Here is a 19,445-nt window from a genome sequence, read left to right as displayed (position 1 = left end):
TTTCTTTTTTTTTTTTTTTTAAAGTAGTTCAAACTTTAGCTTTTTCCATTAAAGACTAAGATTGCACCTTTAGGCTCAGTTTTTGTAAAGGTCAAACGTAATGGTATTTTTTTTTAGTAAAAATCCTAATTTTTTAATCCTAACAATTTTTGCTGACTTTGCAAAATTTGCTGACCATAAACCTCGAAATCGTTAAACATCATTTTTTTAAATTTTGGAATCATTTTCCTCTTGACTCTATAAATAAATCTTTATACTTATTAGTAATTATATATACATATATATATATATATATTAAAAATAGTTCTTTTTTTAAAAAAAAAAATTATTATATTAATAATTCTACGACAGTTGATAGTAATTTTCCAAATAAATGAACGTCACTTTATTTTTTTTTGGCTTTAAATTGAATATTGCTTTATCCTTCTTGTAATGTTATTAGGCACAGAAAATGTTTTTTGTAAGTTGTTTTGTTTTTATGTATCTCAAGACAAGCCATAAGTAATTTTTGTTACACGTTTTTTTTTTTTTTTTTATAAGAAACCAAAGAAATGGGCTAGTACTAGAAAGTTTCTTAAAAGTTTCTTAAGTTTCAGATTATCAAAGGAGAGAAAAAATAAATAAAATTTGAAAACATGTAAACAAATAAGATGTTTTACAGTTAGTCAACTAAATTTTACTTGAATCCCATCATGCAATGTACTATAATCCTCAGATTTGTCCCTAAACAGAACAAAAATCAGGGAATATCCCTCGAACCCTTAATAAAATATGTTTCTTATCGAAAAGTAACTCAATAGTTAAAAGTATTAATAGTTGCCTAATATTTTTGGGTGCTTTTGTAAACCATGTTTTAAGAAGTATCAGCGTTTTTAAAAATTATAGGACTGCAGTTAAACACTCAAAACACACACATTTAAACCTAATAACAATTCACGTAACAAATCTTGGATGTACTCTAGAAATTTTGTAATACTTCACTGAATAAATACATTTAGCTACAAAATTAACGCATCACTTATAAATTCCAACCTATTTTAAAAAATATTATGTATTTCCCGGATTTATCAATTACAAAATGATAATGTTTATTGTTACGCCTTTTGTAGGTTTTACTCCGTTTCTTTTATTTAATTTCGAAATTATTGCAGCTTTTCATAAGTACCATGTTTTGCTGTAATTAAACCTCACTTCTAAAACAAAAGTATGTATTGGTTTTAAACTGTTTTAACAGTGGAAAAGATCACTCTCACTTGAGCAACTTATCTGTTCTCAATGCAGCGTTCTAGATGAAATTTAAGTCGTGATGAATGTCATGCAATTGTTACTTTGTCCAAAGAAAGACTAACAAATCGCCAACTTGGTAAAAGATTCGGAGTGTCTTATACAACAGTCGGTAGGGTTCTGCAAAGGTTTGCAGAGACCAATGATCACGCTAGACGACTTGGTCAAGGAAGACCACGAGCTACTAATGCCGTGGAGGACTGACTTTTAATGCCTCGAACACTGAGAGAACGGTTTACTACTGCACGAAGTCTCCGAATACAACTTGCTGAGGTTTATGGAACAGCTGTTAGTCAAGATACCATAAGAAGATGACTTGGTGCTTTAAAGTTACGACCTCGGACAGCAGCTACTGTTCCCAGATTGTTTGTAGACCACCGAAGAAACAGACTGACTTTTAAATACATGATTGGGGACAGGTCTTATTTACAGAAGTCAAGTCAAGGTGTTGTCTTGTGAGTTCTGATCGCCACCCAAGAGTGTACAGAATACCAAATGAAAGATGTTTCGCTTGTAACATTCAAGAAACTACTTTATATGGAAGCGACTCATTGATGGTGTGTGTATATGGGGGGGGGGGGGGGGATATCTTAAAGAGCTTGCACAGAGCTTTTTATTGCTGATGGTGGACGTCTGACTTCTCAACGATACATAGCAGACATTTTAGAACCGTTTGTGGTACCTTTTGGACCGTACTTTGGAGATGGATTCCTTCTTATGAAGGATAATGCTAGACCACATACGGCATATACTAGTATTGTTACTGAATACTTAAATAATGTTAACCCTTAAATGCATAGTGTTGCAGAAATGCAACATTTATTTTAAACATATACAAAGTTTTTAACATTAGTTTAAAATATCAAAATTAAATAAAATAAGATAAAATAAGATATCAAAATTGAAATATCATTTTCAAATCTTTTTTTAAACGAATAGACATCAAAATGCATGTGTGATTTTTTTTGATGTTTTTTAAAAAATGGTGCATTTAAGGATTAATATTGAAATTTTGGAGTGACCAGCTTGCAGTCTAGATATGAACCCAATAGAACCTCTTTGGGACGTAATGGGACGCCGTGTTAGAAGCCAATATCCACCACCTAACAGCCTAGACGAGAAGATTCAATTAGAGAACTAATCGTTTCTTGTGGGAAGATATCCCTCAAGAAACGATTAGTTCTCTAACTGAAAGTATGCCACGGCGCTTTCAAGCTGTAATAACATCAAGAGGTGGTAACACTAGTTATTGATAAGTCAAAAATATTTCAATTAAACTTTCAGACTAAGTGGCCGTCTAGGGCCGTAGAATACCATAGGTCCCCGAGGTCTTCAAATGTCTTTTTTATTATCTTTCAAGTAAAATTAGTTTTTTTTAGTCCATACAAGATTGTTTAAAAGTTATCTACAACATTTCTTTATCTTTTAATTAAATTCATACGGTTGAAATAAATGGAAATAAATTCTCGTCATCAGGTAAAGTGATTATGTCATACGCTAAAGTTATTCAAGTTTTTAAAAAAAAGTTTCTAAGTAATTTCATTTTATGCGTGAAATAACACTAAGGAAGTGATTAAACGTATGAAATAGTTGCCTTTTTGAATATTTTTTTGGAATTTATCAATAGAAGATAAAATGAACACAATAGAAGATAAAATGAACACAATAGAAAATAAAATGAACACAATAGAAGATAAAATGAACACAATAGAAGATAAAATGAACACAATAGAAGATAAAATGAACACAATAAAAAAGCCGAAAGATATTTAGGAAGATAAGATTGACGTTAGCACTTTTGAAAATTTGACCATTTTTTAAATATTTACCATTAAAGACCAAACCAAGCACCTATCCAACCGCCAAAAACTGTTTTATGTATTTCCAAACTTTGAGAAACATTACCCAGCAAACATGTCAGCGTTGAATCAACGTTGAAAACCGGTCGCAAAAGATGTTGCGGAAACGTTGACAAAGTAATCGATTTTGCAAAGATATGTAACGTTGTTAAAGACACGTTGATTAAACATTGTTGCGTAACGTTGAAAAAACGTTACTAAAAGACGTTACAAAAATGTCGCAACTAAACGTTGAAAAAATGTTACTAAAAAAGCGTTGCATAAACGTCGCAACATAACGTTGAAAAGACGTTACTAAAAAAGCGTTGCTTAAGCGTTGTTAAAGCAGTCGATTTTGCAAGGATTTGTAACGTTGATAGTAAAACGTCGATTTAACGCTACTAAAAGACGTCGAATCAAGGTTGAAATATAACGTTGAAACAATGCTTATATATGTATGTATATATATATATATATATATATATATATATATATATATATATATATATATATATATATATATATATATATATATATATATTGAATTGGCAAATAAAACAAAATTGTTTGTTGAACTCTACACTTGCAATATTTCCAAAATCGATTTTTAATACAACAGTAATATAGAATGATAAATATAAAAAAAGCCTAAAATATACAATTCATAGATATATATAAAAATATAAAGATTTTTTTAAAGATTTATGTGTGTGAGTGTCTGTATATATATTTATACAATATATAAAAATACAATTTACAGGATATCGTATCGATAGGCCAGGATATCATTGAGATACAGAATCTAAACCAAAAAATAAAACTTTTATAATACAATTTATAATACAATGAAAGATTAAATAAATAAATGTGTATTTTAGAAAAAGCGCTTTACAGAAGACACAAACAAAATCATATAACATATCCTAAAATGTCATTAAAAAACTCTAATCTTCCGATTTCTGCTTTCTACAAAAATTTATTGGCGAATATTTCAGAACTGATTTTACAGCTTCATAAATCCCTGCTTCATCTGGGTATCTTTTTGAGACACTCTTTAAAATATAAAATTCAAACTTAAATGGTATTAGTAAAAATCTGCATACTTAAAAAGTTTAAACAAAACATATTACCAACTAAAACACGATACAATTTTGTCTTTGAAGAAACAAACTTTTGTTTGGTTTTGTTCGTGGTATTGGTTTGCCCCTTCATGTTTAACAAACAGCGCAACTCAATCGTTAACAGCCTAAAAGGTTAGTAATTATTTGAATCAATATTTACAATATTGTACAATACAACATTCATGCTACAGGAAAGAAAGCATATAATGATATGCTTAAAAAAGCGTATAATTATATTTAATATAATAAATATATTTTGCAAACACTTTTTAAATAATCCATTAAAAACCATTGCCATTTTGGCTTGAAAAGGTGTAGAAAATTGACCTACCACTCAATAACACGTTTTACACTATCTTTTAAGTTAACTCCACCAATTTTCGCTATTTGCGATACCTGCTTTCAAAAAAACCTTTAATCAATGTTTAAATAATTATATAATTAGAGGCAATCTTTTGTAAAATCCCTTACATTTTTAAACAAATTAAAAAACATTGAAAGTTGAAAAAACAAAAAGTAATTATGTATAGAATGACAAATTATAATAAATAAAATAAAATTATATTGTTTAATCAACTTTTCAGTTAATAATATAAATAAATTTACCATGACAACATAAAGAAAAATTCAAAAAATTCAAACTAGCAATAGCAACAGGGCAACTTACCCATTTAGAAAAAATGACACTGTCATTTAACGTAGTATCTAGATCAATAAGTTGTTCTATTGAACTCCATGCATTTATTTGCAGATCTTTGGATACAAATCGCGAGGTTAGAATTATTTTGCTCTATCTCCTATTTTAAAAGTTGGGAGAAAATGAGTTATTAATTTTAGTATGTAATGATTACTTCTGAAATAAGCTCTATTTTACAAGTTTTTTTTCTAAATAATTTGTTTAAACATAAATCATTTAAAGCATAAGTTATTATATCTTTAAAAATTAAGGCTAAAATTTTAAATAATTTTTACTTAAAGAAAAAAATCAAAAACTTTCTCCCAACGTGTAAACTTGGAGATAGAACAAAATAATTCTAACCTCGCGAAATGAAGAAACATTTTGAAGATCCTTTACCATACTTTTAATTTCTAAAAGTTGTTTAAAAACCTTTTTCTGAAATTTAAAAAAAAAAAAAGCAATTTATTAAGCATGTATACACATTTTTTTTTTTAAATACATACAGTTCTTTTTTTTATTTTTATTCTTTACCATATAAAAAAAAAAGAAAAGACAAATTCAAAAAGAAACCAATTATTCACAAACATAATTACTCACATTCTTCTTCAGATTCCTCTGTAATTGTGAAGTTAACTCCTTCACATACTTCTTTATCTATTAGTAATTATTTAGTAAAATAAATATAAACAATGAATATAAAAACTAAAATCTAGAATAAGTGTAAACAGATTCAATATATATCTAGGCAATAATAATAAAATAAACAGATTCAAAATATTACTTATCCCAAATTAGAAAGAAAAAAGTTTATTTGTTATTGTACTTCACTATTAATATAAAACATTAATAATAGTTTTTTTTATTTATAATAAACAATTAAAATAGCGATGAATACAGTAAAATTTAATGACCTCCAGTTACTTTAATTCTTTTAACTCTGAGCTTGTTCCAGGAATCATCAATTGGAAACTTATTATAGGCAGCTTTCATTGCATGAACACCAGTTGGCCAAAATAACCATCTTTTACCCAACAAGATGGAACAACTGCCTCTGTTTCAATCTTATTTTCAAAATAAACAACTAAAGCCCAAGATTGTGAAGCCATTATAATAGATTATCTAAATAGATATATATATTTTTATTTACACACACACACACACACACACACACACACACACACACACACACACACACACACACACACACACACACACACACACACACACACACACACACACATACACACACACACACACACATATAATTTACATGTATATATACAAATAGCTGTCATGTTTTGAAAATGTTTGAAAAACTTTTCTACCACAGGATGTTTGCCCACTAAAATACCTCCTCCGACCAAAAGTTTTTTAATGGCTTATTACTCCAACAACTAATTTAAAAATGTCCAAAGTTTGCTAATGACTGAGCTGAAATTCATTTTGTGTAGATATTTATATACATTTATGTGAAATTTAAAAAAAAGCATGTATATATTATACAGACAAACAAACACACAATATGTCTCTAAAATTTAGTCTGTTAACTTAACAAATTTAGTCTGACTTATTATATATTATTAGTTTTGATATTACTTTGTACATCTGAACATTATTAAAATAAAGTACTATTTATAACTAAGAAATAACATTTTTTTAAAAAGTTGAGCTTTTTATTAAAATGGTCAACTTAAAATAAAATAAAAATATAGACAAAAATAACCTGAATAAATCGAATTTACCCTGAGATTTATGTATATTATATACAATTTGATATAAAATCTAAAAGTTTTAAATTAGTCGCAATAAAAATAGGTTATAAAATATAACTTTAAATTATTTTTTATACCATCTGCATGCATTCTATTAAATTTTCCTTGCCTTTCCATTACGGCAAATTATTTTTGTAATGGCTACATCAATGAGACAAAGATTGTCAATGTGCTACTTCCTCAACGTTGCAAAAGCAACGTTTTATTAACGTTGGCAAAAAAACACTTTTTCAACGTTTTTTAATTACCACATTTTCAACGTTGGTATATGTAACGTTGAATAAACGTTGTTTTATAAATAGCTTAAATACGTTGAAAAAGCAGCTAATGTGTAACGTTGATAAACCTTAAACTTTGCGACGTTTTTACTGTGATTATTTGCGTACTTTTATTCAACGTTGAATAAACGCGATTTTTTTAGAAGAAAGTATACGTTGAAATTTATACGCTTTTTCAACGTTGAAAATGTAACGTTTAAAAAGCGGTTTATTTTTAACGTTGATTATGCATAAATTTTGAAACGTTTTTAAAGTGGCTTTTTGCGTAAAGTGATTCCACGTTGAATAAACGTTTCATTTTGAGAAGCTAAATTACGTTACAATTTCAACGCTTATTCAACGTTTCAATTTACCGCGATTTAGTATACAAAAACGGACATTGATTCAACGTTGAAAAGACATTGTTTTTGTCACTGTAACGCTTTTTCTACGCTGCGACCGGTTTTCAACGTTGATTCAACGCAGACATGTTTGCTGGGTAGTTTTTTGAAAAAATTCCCCTTTGGGTAACTTCGGGTAATGTGGTTTATGCGCATAATGTGGACTAGTAGCTTTTTATAGAAACTGAGATATGATAACATTGACTTGATGTATGTTTTACCGATTGATAAAAAAGAACATCACAAGGTTTTTCATACATAATTGTTGAGTTTTTAGTCGAGTGCTGATTGTTGATGCGTGTTATCAACATTTTTTTAGTAAACATGTTTGAGAGATTGGGTTTGTCAGTTATTTTCTACAACAAACATATACTCTTAGTGTTAGTTATAATTGGTGACTTTTTATTTACAGTTAACTTTAAAAATAGAAAAAATGTTTTTATTGAAAAGCTGAAAAATGTCTGTGGACCATAAAAACGTCGTGTATTTTGGACTAGCGGTCCATATTACGCGACAAACAACTTTATTTCAGATTCTTTTTAGAATAATGCCTAAAAAAAGGGGAAAAATTCGGAAATGGAACCAAGAAAACATGAAAAAAGAACTAGAAGTCGTTCCAAAAGTAATGCTTGTTAAAATGTTCAAAAGTAAAGCCAAAACTTTAGACCTTCTGACTAAACCTCTGGATCGGAATCCTGTCTTGAGTAAGGATATTGAGAATGATTTAGTGAAGTATGCAAAAGAAATGGAGGCACAATATTGGGGACATACTTGAGAAGATAATAGATCTCATGCTTTTCAAAAAAAAACAGTATCTCAAGTAAAGGAGTGTGTTGACAAAGATTGGTTCTATGGTTTTATGCGATATTATAAAAGTCAATTAAGCTTGAAGAAGATAAGCACATCCTTCGATAGAGCTAAAGGCTTTTGAAATTTCCATTGTTCAATCCAAAATTCCAAATGCTGTTGTCAATAAAGGAAGATGACAAATTAGATTGACTTCTGTAAAACGCTGATCATTAATAACGGTCTTTGCATGCATGAATGGATGAATATTTTGTTCCTCCATTTTTTTATATTTCCAAGAAAAACATGAATACCCAGCTAATGAAGCATATTCCACCTGGCTCTGATTGTACCTTTATATTCACTAATTAGTTTTGTCATTTTTTAAAATCAAACCTCTGTAGTTAGATTTAAGTGCACGTGAATTATTAGAACCAAGCACAAATAAATGTTACGCCCTGGAAAATATCCCCAGCTTCTAAAACTAAAACCAATTTGACCAGTTATAAAAGAAGAAAAATAAAACCAAAAACTTTGACAAAATCTCTATACAAAAATGATTTGAGAGCAAAAGGTTCAGAAAGAACCAAAACCGGTGAAAAGCAAGAAAACGCACAAAAGGAAAAAAAATTATACAAAAAACAAACCGAATCTTGAGAGAGAGAATTCAACAAAAAAGAAACTAAGTTATCATAAGTATTTCCACTTCAAGCAAGTCAGACTCTACTCTTAAGTTATATATCAAAAGTATTTCCACTTCAAGCAAGTCAGACTCTACTCTTAAGAGATACTGCTGCTAATCTCATTTTTCCTGATATTCTACCCAGTAAGGAGACAAAGTTTGGGTTTTTTAATTTTTCATACAATGAAGACACACAACCAATAATGTAGTCGCAATGCTTAAAATGCGATTTAACTTGGGGTTACAACACATGCCTTCCTAAAATGCATGTCACATTTATCAGCAAATCATGTGCTTAGTCATAGGCCAACATATTTTAAATTGCTATTAGTTTCTTTTTGATCGCTGTAAAACATTTTAAGTTGTAGCTTTTGTTAATTTTTTTTTATTGTAAAAATAATTCTTAACCCATAGAGGCATTTGTTGTTGCTTTATGCTTTGATAATGTTAGCTATTTGCTGATGTTGAATTTATTTTTATCTGGAGTATGTTTATGATTTTTATCTTTAATTTAAGTTAATAAAAATTTATTTCAGTTATTTCATAACCTTTATTAAATAATTATGTTATGGGAAATAATTCTGGGAAATGTGGACCGATATTCCACATAATTCGCTTCTAGTCCACAACACCCGCCATGTTTTGTTGTTTTGCTATTCAAGGTTCTCTAAATATTTTGCATATAAGATTCTTCTACGTAAACATATATAATTCGTGATTAGAATTTAGGCAACAGATCTAATATTTAATGCAAACGAAATTTTCAAAAAATCAAAAAAACAAAATGGTCGTCCACATTACCCGAAGTTACTCCATCTAATACATCAGACGATTGTTTTCTAATATAAACTTTTGAGTTGATTCACAAATGGTTACATTATTTTATTCAATACACTGCTCATAAGATTCTTATGCACAATATAAATACGTATTTATTTCAATATAAAATCTAACTTGAACAAGCTCAACAGAGCCAATTTACAATTTGTGAAGATCTCAAATACTCCGACTTGTTAATCAATAGTAAAGTTTATGACGTCCTTTCTCACCAGTTTCTTTTAACCACTGAGGAATTTAATACCCGACCTTACATCAGAAAATGTTTGAAAACGGCGCACAAGATTTTCTCATCATCCATTAAGTCCGCCAGCTTAAAAAGAATAAGGGAATAACTTTTAGAACAAAATAATGTTGAGTTTAACATGACAGATAATTAGCTTTAAAGATGATTCAAGAAAGTTTCTACAGCTCGCCTGAATTTTCAAAGTAGTTGTTTAAGAATGAACAAAATATAATACTTTATAAGTTAAATGATAACTTATTTAGCTTTTTTTACATTTTCAATACTTTGTCTTTTCCTCCACTGGCGACCCTGAGACCGTCTGGACTCCAATCGACAGCATAGACCTTAAAAATAAAACGACAATGACTTAAAAATTACAGAAAATGTGACGAGATATTTTTTTAATGATCGTGCATTCAATTTACGATCCTTAAGTAGCTACCTCGTCAGCATGGCCTGGTAGATCGCACATCAATTTCTTTGTCTTCATATCCCAGACCTGAATAGACAGAAAGAAACATTAAGATACAGTTACGAGTTATCTATTTCAATTTCTATTTGAAGAACGATCTAAAGTTTCAAGATAAGACAAAATAAACTTACTTTTAACGTACTATCTGAACTACCGCTACATAGCAACCGGCTATCTGCTGACCAAGCAATCTAAAAGATCAAAAAATCAACACTTAAAAAAAGATTAGTAAGATTGAATTTCATTTTCAACATTTGGAAGATACACGGAAGATATTGCAATTTCAGCTGTCAGACTAACCAAGCCAGAGTGATCTGATACTTAACTACAAGTAAACTTTAAAAAACAAACCTGGTATACAGAATTTACGTGACCACGAAGAGCAGCTAAAAACCTAAATTAAAGTGTTCAAAATTAAATAAAAAAGTTACCAAAAAAAAAATGTAAATTTTCAAAATATTATTCAAAATCTGTACATACTTTCCTGTATTACCATCCCAAAGTTTAACAGATTTGTCAAACGAACCACTGGCTATTAAACGACCATTAGGAGAAAACTGTACAGTGTTTATGAGTGCTTGATGTCCTGAAAAGTTACAATATTATTCTACAAAGAATCATTATTTAGGAGAAAAAAGCTTTACACAAAAGAGTTGCTACATATCATAGAGATTATATAACATATTATCATAATTATATTTACTACTTTGTCAAAGGACCAAAGTGGACCTTCTTTCTTCTTGGTGCAAGAATACTTGCTACTGAAGAATTTCCTTATATGAAGTAAACAAAATTATCATAGCTATCATAAAATATCGAGTTATAAACAAAATTTGAATTATATTTTTTAAAACAGATGACACTCTTTTCTACTGAAGTGACATTAAAGATATTTTCAGAATCACAGGTCTATGTAGAACTAGTGGTGCTTATTTATTGACTCTTCAACCAGAAGTTTAAGGTCAGTATTAAATTGAATTATTACATTTGTAAAGGATTATTACTATTAAAAATTTTAAAGTATACTTTATATAAACTGGTGCAGAGTGCAATAGCTTGGGTACAAACAAAGTATGAGAGGTGATTTGTACCTGCCCATCATCCCTTTTGCTGGATATGAAAAATTCAGCAAAACCAACTCATTAGGAATTGCTTCAGGGATCTGATGTGCTAAAGCTAAACCAATTACAGATTTGCAATCAGCATTAAAATCTGATTATTTTTTCTATAAAGCAAATAAAAAAAAAATTTTTTTGTTGACCTGTATGATATGATCAGAGAAAAGATGTTGGTTGCTTTTTATTCTTGCAACAAATGATTTTTTGCCAACTCTCAGAATAGAATTGTTAAAGAGTATAATAACAATCTAATACATAGATATTTTTACATATTTGGGGACACCCAAATTAACCACTATTGTATTATGAAAAAGCTTGATTAGCTATCTCTTTTACAGTACAGATAATTTTCAGATAATTGTAAACAAAGATATTTTTATTTATATAACAGATCATAGTAAAACTAATTTATTTAATGAAATTTGAATTAATCAATAAAAGACATCAACAAAACTTATTAGGGTCTCCATTCCTTCTACAGTTACCTTATTTTAAAAAGCAATTTTAAAATACTTTAATTCTGAATTAAACATACCTATTTTTAAAAACTAATTATATACATATAATATTATTTATAAAAGAATGTGTGTATATATTTGTAAGTGTGTATGTATTTCTAAATATTTATGCAGTAAAAAAACTTAAGAAACTTTAACTAAAATATTAACAATTTTATAAGTAAATGATATTTTTTTACCTGTCATTCTAGCAATATGCTTTTTAGATTCAGATGGTTGCCATAAAAAGAGGGTAAAATCATCAGAGCCAGAAACCAAAAATTCAGGTTTACCTCCCTTAAAAGAAAAGAAACACATTTCCTATAAGAAACTTAAAGGTTTTCCTGGAAACAGAAAAATGAACAAACTTCACTGCAAAAAAATCAACATTTTTGGGTTATTGATTATCTAACAATACTGATATAGATTAATAGAAAAAAAAAATGTTCAAAGTTTATCGACAAACCTTTGCACTAGTGTATCGTTCTAAGGATTTTTGCTGTGTATTCTCTAAGGTTATGGTGCTATCACCTTTTGCTGGTTCATAAGCTCCTGTGCGAATAGCATAATCTGTGTTCAAAGCCATAGTGTTAACCTTTAGAAAAATACAAATAAGTATTTTCTGGCACTTAAAACTTGGAGTTTAAGCTTAGTGATTATTTTTACATGAAACATTTTTGTTCGGAACGTCATTATATTTATTTGCAATTATCTGTCACATTTCTGTTCACCATTTTTACTTTCTATCTTATAATATGGATAAAATTTAGATACTTTTGAAATATTTGTATAAAATCTGTTTCAGTTGTTAATTTAAAGAACTAGATCTAAGAAGAAAAACAAGAAAATATCATCTCAAGTTATTCTAAGCTTACAATTTTTTTTCTCTGTTAGTTTTTAAATTCTTATACTGCATTGAATTTTTCATTATAAGTGAACTCAACAAATTTCAATTAAAAAAAACCTTGAAAATTTAACATAAATTCAATTTTAAAAAAATTTAAATACCTTGGGATGATTTAATATAACTTTGTAATAAGTAAAAAGTAACAGAAGGATATTTGAATACAACATTCATACCCAGTGCCCATGGCCTTCTAAGGTTCTACACAAAGCTCCCTATTAATAAATTTCAACTAAGAATTTTAATAAAAATCCAATCAAAAAAATTTGAATAAAAAAATCTGATAAAGAAAAAGATAATTACTACCAATAAAAAATGCTAAGACAGAAAAAAAATGTGAAAATTTAAATATTTAACTTTAATATAAACTTTTAACACAGTAGCATTTTTTAAATTTTAAAACACTTTTGTGATAAAAATAATCAGTTACATCTTGATCTCTCCAAACTTTAACTGTCCGATCCTGGGAGGCAGAATATATGAGTCCCTCTCCACCCCATCTGATACATGTAACTGACTGTAAGTGACTAGATAATACCATCAATGTCTTGCATAGAATTGTATCCCAAATACGAATTGTTCCATCCTAAAAAATACATCAAAAAATATACTTTGGTAAACTTTTAAACAAAACAAAAAATAAACATCCCTTAATACTAGACAGTCCCAAGTACCAATAAGCAATTTTTCTGCAATAAATCTGTTATATGCTTGCATATGTAGTCAACTTAATGTTTTCTTTTATCTACCCATAGTTATAAGTAGACTTTACACTTTCTGTTTAGGGATGAACAGAAAAAAAAACTACTAAAATAAAATAAGATATTTATTATGTTATCTTTTAAGAAAAATAGTTTTGCATGAAAAAAAGTTATTTTATAGCAAAAACTATCAAAAGATAAACAAAAATAACTATGATAAAAAAAAAATCCCTTTCATTTAAACAATACCTTTGAAGAACTTGCTAATCTTCTACATTCTATATTTCTAAACAATAAAAAAGAATCTAATTTAAAAACATGAATATTTATGTTGCATAGCAACTAATTTAAGGTTGTTATTGTGTTGTTCTAAATGCTCTTTTTGAGCAAAAACATCAGAAAAAGAAAAAAATAACCACAATATTAAAGTTTAAAATTAATCATTACATGAAGATAAAAAATGGTACCGATGAATAGGTTCCCATGCCAACATAGTTATCCACTGTTTGTGACCAACTAATGTCTTTCCAAATTGTTTGCCGGTAGCAGGATCCCAAATCCTTATCTAAATGATACTCTTTTTTTAATCAATTGGTTTGAATTTTTCACCTGGTAAATCATTCACATACAAGATTGTATGAATATGGCATAGAACGAAAATTTTACAAAAACTTACAAAAATTTACAAAAATTGAAAAAAATGTAAAAGTAATTTGTTATTAATGATCTTCTTAATGATAAAAATTTAACAAAATTTAAAAAAGTTGTTTAAAAAAAAATTCTTTTAAATTATCTTAACTTAATAATCATTTTGAGAAATCATGTAAAATTTCAATTATGATATAAAAAGGCAATTTCACATGGGATTTTTAGTCAAAATATTCTTAATATATTAACTAAAGTGGAAAACAGACCTCTGAATTTTTGCAGCCAGATGCTAGTTTAAGACCATTTGGAGCCCATGCTATTGCCAAAATCCAATGCTTATGACCTGAATATTTTTTAACATAACATTTATTGTAATATAAAAATAGAATTATTAGATAAGCTACTAATAACATCTAATGAAAATACAAAAAAAAAAACAAAAATAACTTTTAAACAAAAAAAAGAAGAAACCTGTGCAAGTGAAATGAGGTGTCTCTGTGTTGACATCCCAAAATCTCACAGTAGTATCTCCAGAACCACTGGCTAAATATCTAGAATTGTTTTCAAAAAAATATGAAAACTTTGTTTTGTATGAATGTAAAAATAAATATGTATCCAAAATTTATAGTTTATAACATGTAATCTTTTTTTGAATATTCACACAAAAAATATATCTGAAAATAAATTTAAAACTATAATAAATATATGAGAAAATTTTTTTTTGTTAAAATGATATACATTATTTTATTCCCCATGCTTGTGGATTAAAGACATTTAATAAATAGAATGACAAAACAGAACAAAGCAGAAATTAAGGCACAAGAAGGACGCATATACAACTAAACTATAATTTATCAAATTTGTCTATTAAGTAATAATTTTTTACATACACTTTGTATTTTATTTGTGTTTAATTACAACTTTACCTCAGAAATAAAAAAAACCTTTTGTTATGTTTATCATTAGGGCATATTTCAGTTAAAATAGGAAAAAAAATTCCTACAGCTTCCAAACTTTCGATTGGAATTGTATACCATCATTATTAGTTAAACATTTGTAACTCATCTAAAAATTTAACTGTGGATTTTGTAAATTTTGGATAAACATGTTAATGTTAATTTGAAAACAACCAGAATCTGCCTTTTTAGAGTGGATTATTTTAGACAGAAAAAATTCAAATGATTTTATATGAAATATGAATGAAATTTAATCAAAATATCAGATAATTTCATGTGTTCAAGAATTTTAACACATTTAAATGAGCTAATTTAGTTCATGTATATGCAAATTTACATGCATAAACTATCTGAACCAATATGAACAAAATAAAATAAATACTAATATTAGCAAAATAAAATGAATTTTTACAAGGAAATTTTACAAAACTTGCAAAATGTAGATGTTACTCCTTTTTTTTATTATTGTTTTTTCAAAACACAATTTTGTATAAGTTAAATGATGTTCACATTTTTCCTTCAAGTTGTTAATTAAGTTAATCAACTTCAATAATAAAGTCATTAAAAATTTCAATAAACTTTTATTTTTAAAGTTTACTTAGAAAAAACAATTTTTTTAATGCAGATTATATTTATCTTAAATATATTTAATTCTTATTGTCAATTCATACCAAAAAAAGATATTTTTTTCAGTTTTCTTACAATCATGGTTTTTCTTACAAAGATCTTTTTGTTGCTTAAATGAATTTAAAAGCCATTTACAAACACAGACCATATTTCAAGAAAACTAATCAATATCCCCCTCCTATACCAAAGAAGGCATGCAACTGAGATTAATTGCACAAAAGCAATCATGGAAAGTGATGGAAAAAATAGACATATTTTTTTTAAATTTGTAATGTTATTTTTTTATGACAGTATTTGAGGTCTTTTAATGGATAATGAGCAAGTAAAAATTGAACACAAAAATTTATAGAGGAGAGTTTTTTTATAGAAGAGAAGATTGTTTTTACTGCAAGAAAACAATAGCACCATACCCTTGTTAGAATATAGTAGGTAAATTCTTAGTAGAATTGAAGCTGTACCCAGGAAAAGAGATAAAACAGCAAGAAGATTTCAGTATTACTTTACAGAAAAAATAGAGACTTAGTAGCAAAGACAGTTAAAAATTTTATAAAACCTAAAACAAAAAGTTTTCATACTTTCCATCAGGGCTGAATGCCACAGAAATTACAGCTTCAGCATGTCCTGAAAGATAGAATTTGAAACCTACTTTATGATCACATGTTATAGCACAAAATATTTTATAAATCACATTTTACAAAACAAAAACTCAAAAAAAAAATACAAGCTTAATCTTAAACATACAACAACATTAAAATTACTTTTTAAATTTTTTTCTAAAGAATCTCTTTATCAAGATTCTTCTGTATACCAAGATATGTTTATTAATATTTAGTAAAACAAAAAAAAAAAGAGGAAAAAAAAAAAAAAAAAAAAGAAAAATACCAGAAAGTATTTTTTAAAAGATTTGTGGAATGGTGGTAATAAAAAAAAAAATTGCCAGGAAAAAAAAAAAACTCCAGCAAAATCCTCAACTTTTAGACATAATTCAAATGCTCATTCAAATATTTGGGACTAAAGACTTATATGAAGATCCAGAGACAGTTACTTGATTTATGCCTTTAGTTCCAGAGGATGCAAAAAAACATTACCACTAACATCTTGATGATAAACAACAGTTTAATTCTCCTGATTCAAGAGAAAGTTCAGAAATGATTCATTGGCTGCAGAGTTTACAGCAAGCACACAAATTTAAGAAACTATCCAGTTTTAGCAAGCTACTTATGTCTGGACACCTGTGACCTTCCTCTTCTCTGGATATTAACTTATTTAATTTTTTTATTTGATCCATCATTAAGTCAAAAAAAAATATGAATACCAATGCATTAGCATCAGAATAAACTTTATCTAAAAAAGACATGGGGTTTAAATAAATGGGTTATTTTATATTAGAAATTTTTAAAAACTATTTGAGATTAATTTTAGAAATCAAGTGAAGATAGGAAAGTTAACATCATTAAAAAAATGATTTCTGTTTAACCTTATATTGGTAATAAGTTTTTAATTTTAATAACCAATCATTTGGTCATACCTTCTATTGCTAAGATGGAGATTTTGAGTTGAAGCCAAGAAGCTGCAGGTTTTTAGAAGTTTCAGAGTTGAACTTAAAAAGAACTATTGAGTTCTCACTCCTACTTTTTCCAATTTGAAAATGACAGAAAAATCAGATTGATGGAAGGACAAATAACTCAAATGTTATTGTCGCTAATACATTGTTTTTTATGATATCTGTGGATTTGAATATAAAGGGAATTTGTTATTAAGACAACCATTTAAAATGTTACAATCATCTAATAATTTGTACACATTTCATTTTATTCATTAAAAAAAAAAAGTTTTATTCACTTATTTGCATGCTACATAACATTAAATGCAGACAAATTTAACATTGCAAATTTCTGTTCATAGTGATTCCCAGCGAAGTATCGATAATGAAACCCAATAAAAAAAAAAGTTAACAATATCAAAACTTAGCTGCACAAGGTACCATTATTACCCATTTATAGAGTAATCATTAAGTTAGTTAACTGTTAGGTACTGGCTTTTAGGGATTAAAAGTTGCTGTAAACTAAAATTGATAAAAGAATGTGTTGCAAAGAGAGACACTGATTAGAGTGAAAAGTACTGACAGAATGACACTGCACAATTGTTTTTTTTTTTAATCAGAGGAATTGATGGTAATTTTTTTATAATGGAAGAAATGTAGAACTATGGAATTGATGGAAATTTAATATCATTAAAGAAGTGTTAGATGCAATAGAGTAGGGATTAACAACTGGCATGGGCGCTTAAATTAATTGTTAGAAAAGCTCGATGTTAATAGAAATAGAATTATTTTAACTATAACTAGTGATGAGCTGGTAAAAAAAACAATTTTATGTTACACTCAACTACCATACTTTAATTCATCAAAGGCAACTATGTACTCAAAAATTAGGTTTGAAAGATTGTTCTGAAAGTTGGAGATTTTATCAGATCTTGGACTTGACACATTGTACTTGGTAGAAACTGACATGATTGATTATAATCAAAACATAGAAGTACATCTTGACTTTACCTGGTATTGTGCTAGTGCATCTGGTTACAGCTCTTACACGAAACACAGCTTGTGGTTGATAAAAAATTTGAACAACTTTTTCTGTTTCAATTTTCTCTTGTTGAAGCAAAAATCCTAAAGTACTTGTGATTTCTTTTTCATTTAAAAAAAATGCATACGGAACAGTTTCTTCCTAAACAGTAAAGTTAACAAAAGGAATTCAATATATTAATAACAAAGATAGGATGTATTATAAAGCATTTAATGGGATTGAAGAAAAAAAATATTTTTGGATTTTAAAAAGGAAACTGAACTTTAAAGACAAATAAGATTATGAGTCAGCAAAGTTAATGTAAATTATGTTCAATTGTTTTTCACCAATTAAAAAACTATTAAATGATACATTTTGAAGTAAGGCATTGCAGAGCTGCTGTAAACTTTCATGAGTTAAATCTGTGGGAAGATCAAGTGGAGCACCTATGGATTCATTGGCTTCATTAACAAATGTTGCTAGAATTCGTTGTTCATTTGCAGGGGAATTACTAAGGAAGTAGAAAACATGTAGTGAAACTTTAACAAAAAAAATATTTTTTAAAAAAGATAAAGTAATCTGAAAATATTATGATTAGCTTACTATTCGATTTCCATTTTGATTTTGTTTGTTTGTTTGTTTGTTTTATTGTTTTTTGTTTACTAGTAACTTAAATTAGTAATTAAAACATACACACAGATATAGATACACACACACACACACACACACACACACACACACACACACACACACACACACACACACACACACACACACTCTAAAGACTTATTGGTTAGCTACAATAATCTAATGTGAGCATTTTAACGCACATCACCACAGAGCAAGTGGTATTTAATTTGCTGTTTAGTTTTATGTGATATTTATCCAGACTTTGAAAAATTTCCCATAATTTTGGACATTGTTTAAGCAATCTTTTATCAAAATTAAACTTATGAGAAATTTATTTTTTTATTTGGTATATTAACTTGATTGTTATGCTTTTGGCGATTGTTATTCGTTATTATGGTCGTTACATGTGATGGATATTTAATGTAAGTACTTCACGAAATTTTTT

General features: G+C 27.9%; 1 protein-coding gene and 1 pseudogene across 2 annotated transcripts; both read right to left on the bottom strand.

Moving 5' to 3' along the window:
• Positions 1 to 3,703: 3,703 nt before the first annotated feature.
• LOC149886167 (uncharacterized) lies at positions 3,704 to 7,363 on the bottom strand (annotated as a pseudogene). The gene is made up of 5 exons (XR_016453814.1): positions 5,834 to 7,363; positions 5,520 to 5,576; positions 4,575 to 4,639; positions 4,253 to 4,368; positions 3,704 to 3,924 (listed from the first exon to the last, which is right to left on the bottom strand). The product of XR_016453814.1 is annotated as an uncharacterized LOC149886167 (transcript).
• Positions 7,364 to 9,652: 2,289 nt separating this feature from the next.
• On the bottom strand, positions 9,653 to 19,445 carry LOC145184486 (notchless protein homolog 1-like). The gene is made up of 18 exons (XM_090093445.1): positions 18,974 to 19,445; positions 18,743 to 18,881; positions 18,361 to 18,532; positions 16,382 to 16,427; positions 14,695 to 14,774; positions 14,490 to 14,566; positions 14,043 to 14,140; positions 13,825 to 13,861; positions 13,305 to 13,460; positions 13,051 to 13,089; positions 12,437 to 12,565; positions 12,171 to 12,267; positions 10,836 to 10,941; positions 10,707 to 10,749; positions 10,487 to 10,546; positions 10,326 to 10,382; positions 10,157 to 10,227; positions 9,653 to 9,970 (listed from the first exon to the last, which is right to left on the bottom strand). Exons 1-18 carry the CDS (start codon positions 18,985 to 18,987, stop codon positions 9,958 to 9,960), a joined length of 1,434 nt encoding a protein of 477 aa, XP_089949571.1. The 5' UTR covers positions 18,988 to 19,445; the 3' UTR covers positions 9,653 to 9,957.

The sequence above is a fragment of the Hydra viridissima genome, unplaced genomic scaffold, assembly GCF_058129835.1.
Source record: "Hydra viridissima isolate aposymbiotic clone 2 unplaced genomic scaffold, HvirCarnegie_v1 scaffold_7, whole genome shotgun sequence".
Taxonomy (NCBI): Eukaryota; Metazoa; Cnidaria; class Hydrozoa; order Anthoathecata; family Hydridae; genus Hydra; species Hydra viridissima.
Note: the sequence above shows the minus strand (reverse complement) of the source record. Positions and strands in the feature narration are given on the sequence as shown.